The 2,861-nt window shown below is 39.3% G+C and overlaps 1 protein-coding gene across 1 annotated transcript in view; it reads left to right on the top strand.

Annotated features, from left to right (window-relative positions):
- Positions 1-2,289, top strand: part of LOC307165065 (uncharacterized protein) — a 3,999-nt gene extending 1,710 nt beyond the window's left edge. The window contains exon 5 of the mRNA XM_079882362.1: positions 1,740-2,289. Within this exon, the coding sequence (XP_079738488.1) occupies positions 1,740-1,924 (185 nt within the window). The 3' untranslated portion in view covers positions 1,925-2,289. The remainder of the gene's footprint in view (positions 1-1,739) is intronic.
- Positions 2,290-2,861: the final 572 nt, after the last annotated feature.

Genomic DNA, 2,861 nt, shown 5'->3' with positions numbered 1-2,861 from the left:
GGCCCCAAGACAACGACTGGTTAAGAATAAAATGCAATGACAAACTGTGTGAGCGCCCCTTTGATAGTCAATGCAGTAAAGTGCAATGACACTGTTATCGGGATCCCCCTCAAGGGGGCCCCTCTCAGTAGTCCCTGACAGCAGCCAGCCAACCACGTGATCTCTGCTGCCGGCAAAATACAAAAATACGACTCGCAGTCACCGCAGCCACTCGCAGTCTCGCACGCGTGACGCATCGCACCTGCTGTGCGTGCTGTTCTATTCTGTAGCTTAAGTGCAACATGGAGCTTGAAGAAGCAAAAAAAAATTTAAAACAGGAGAATTAACTTGGAGCAAGTTTGGAGGAAAATCGGAGGTATGGAAACATTTTAAACTAGTCGTGGGTGACAACATATGTGTTGGCTTTGTCTCGTGCATTAAATGCGGCACGCTGCTCGCCTATGACGGGACTTTGATGATGAACAAACACATGAAGCAGTCTTGCCATGACAGAAATTATGATAGTAGTCAGCCTCAGCCCTCAATGTCCTCTTTTGTTACTTTTCCGATCCATTCAATTATTTCTGAATAAACAGTCAACGCAGTTTACATGCTTCTTCCTTGTCGCATTATTCATTAAGATAATTAATAAATGCACACACAATTATGAACTTGATAAATGTTACAGATATGTTTTACTATGCACAAACAAATGCCTTTCAACTTACATGTGCAAAATTCAGAATTAAATGAATGTGCTGCAATTTGTACAAAAAGAGAGTCTGTAGTAGCCTACTTGTTTTAGCCATTAAATAAGCACATTTGGTTTCAAAGTTTGTTAAAGGAGAACTCCGGTCAATTTTAACATTGAGCTCATTTTTTTGTAAATTTGGAGTGCTGTCAGTACAGAGAACCACGACAAAAATCGGTGTTGCCTACACCGTGTTATCCTCTTTTTAAAATTTGCACCCTGTTGACTTCAATGGGGCAAGTTTTAAACCTGCTTTTAGCCTCTTAACATCCTTGATGTGTCATTACAAGTGCACAGGTCATGTGAGTGATTCCTTCAGAGTGAACGCGGGTGAATCTGACTGCAGTAGATGTGAAAGATGTGAATAAAAATGATGTTAATTCAGCCAGCGCACATACCTGTATTTATTTCCTGTTTTCGGTGTTTTGCACCCTGTTGACTTCAATGGGACTTCCTGTTTTCGGTCGAAGTCCACAGTAGTCGATTGTCGAGTTCGAGCACGTGATCATAGATAACTAAACCTATGCGCATGAACTCGACAATCGATTACTGTGGACTTCGACCGAAAACAGGAAGTCCCATTGAAGTCAACAGGGTGCAAATTTTAAAAAGAGGATAACACGGTGTAGGCAACACCGATTTTTGTCGTTGTTCTCTGTACTGACAGCACTCCAAATTTACAAAAAAATGAAAAAATGAAAACTTGAAACCAAATGTGCTTATTTAATGGCTAAAACAAGTAGGCTACTACAGACTCATTTATTTATTTATTTATTTATTTTTTTTATTATCTCATTTATTTGTCTTTACATGTTTATAGTCCTGCAGTGCAATGCAGTGCAAATGTTCACAGTTATTTATATGTTTACATTCCTGTAGAACAGGCAACACTGTATAACAAATATTTACACATTTATATTATTTATATTTGAACAAAAATAAATCCAAATTCCTCAATCCCAAACCAATGTTATCTTGTCTTTAATCCTTTGTCCATGCTTTTACTAAGGGGCCATTCTGGTAATTTACAAGGAGGCAAGCAACTGTGTACAGCTGGTTGATGCTCTCTGTGATGGAAAGAGGGATGACTGTGTAGAACAGCTTGTGTTGCTTCACCCTTTGGATGAGATGCTCGACGTGGACTCTGTCTTCCTCACCTTATCAGCTGACATCTGTTTCCTCTTCGACAGGTAAACAGGTCTGTAGACTTTGCATTGACATTTACATTTAAATGTAAATGTAACTTTGCATGGCAAAGAAGTAAAAAGACTTTGCATGGCACACAGTCATCAACAAGAAAACCTTTGTCGACCATTATCGCCATTCCAGGTTTCAACAGAGACACAATCCCAGACTGCTTAAAAAGCTCCTTGTCACTGACAGATCCTGCATACAGGGATGACACAAAGGTGACCGCACCATTTGGTGCCATGCCGGGGGGTAAACAGAAATAACAGATAAGAAAAAGGTATAATAATTGTGTCTTGGTCAAAGGAAGATTAAGATGTTCTACAGGCATTTGTTTGCTTTGTTCAATAAAGTCTTATTTTGATTTCTGGAACTTTGACTCCTGAGCTTCATTTGCAAGAAAGAGAAAACAATTTCCCACAACATAATTGGCGAGCGACAGCCAGGACGACGTGGCTGGTGGGGCTTGGCAGATCACGCAGACAAAAGGTGCCTATGAGGTACAAGCAATTTTTTGCTTATTTGACAGTGTTTGCGTGGTCTGCTGAGTCAAACCTGTGGCCGTGATCAGAGAAAGGGCCTCACCAAAACAAATCTAGAAAAATTAATAATAGAATAGACTCAATAGAGGATAAGGAGTTCCAGATTTCAATGCTCTTGCGTAGTGTAGATTAGGAGTGCTCTTGTGTGCTGGCAGCAAAAGGAAAGTAAGAAGCCCATTGGTATGAGATAAGGGTTACTTACCACGTAGGAGTGCTCACACGTGTGAAAACACCAGCAGAGAGGTGTAAAAACCCTTATGAAAAGAAAATATATTTCCTTATATATGAATGATCAATATATTACAGTATATGGTTTAACAGTATATTTGTTATAGATTGTGTTAATAAATTAGAGTATATTGAATAACTCTTCATATATTGAAAAATATGGGACAATATAT

This window comes from Squalius cephalus (assembly GCF_949319135.1).
Source record: "Squalius cephalus genome assembly, chromosome: 9".
Taxonomy (NCBI): Eukaryota; Metazoa; Chordata; class Actinopteri; order Cypriniformes; family Leuciscidae; genus Squalius; species Squalius cephalus.
The sequence above is the reverse complement of the archived record's forward strand: the minus strand, read 5'-3'. Positions and strand labels throughout refer to the sequence as shown.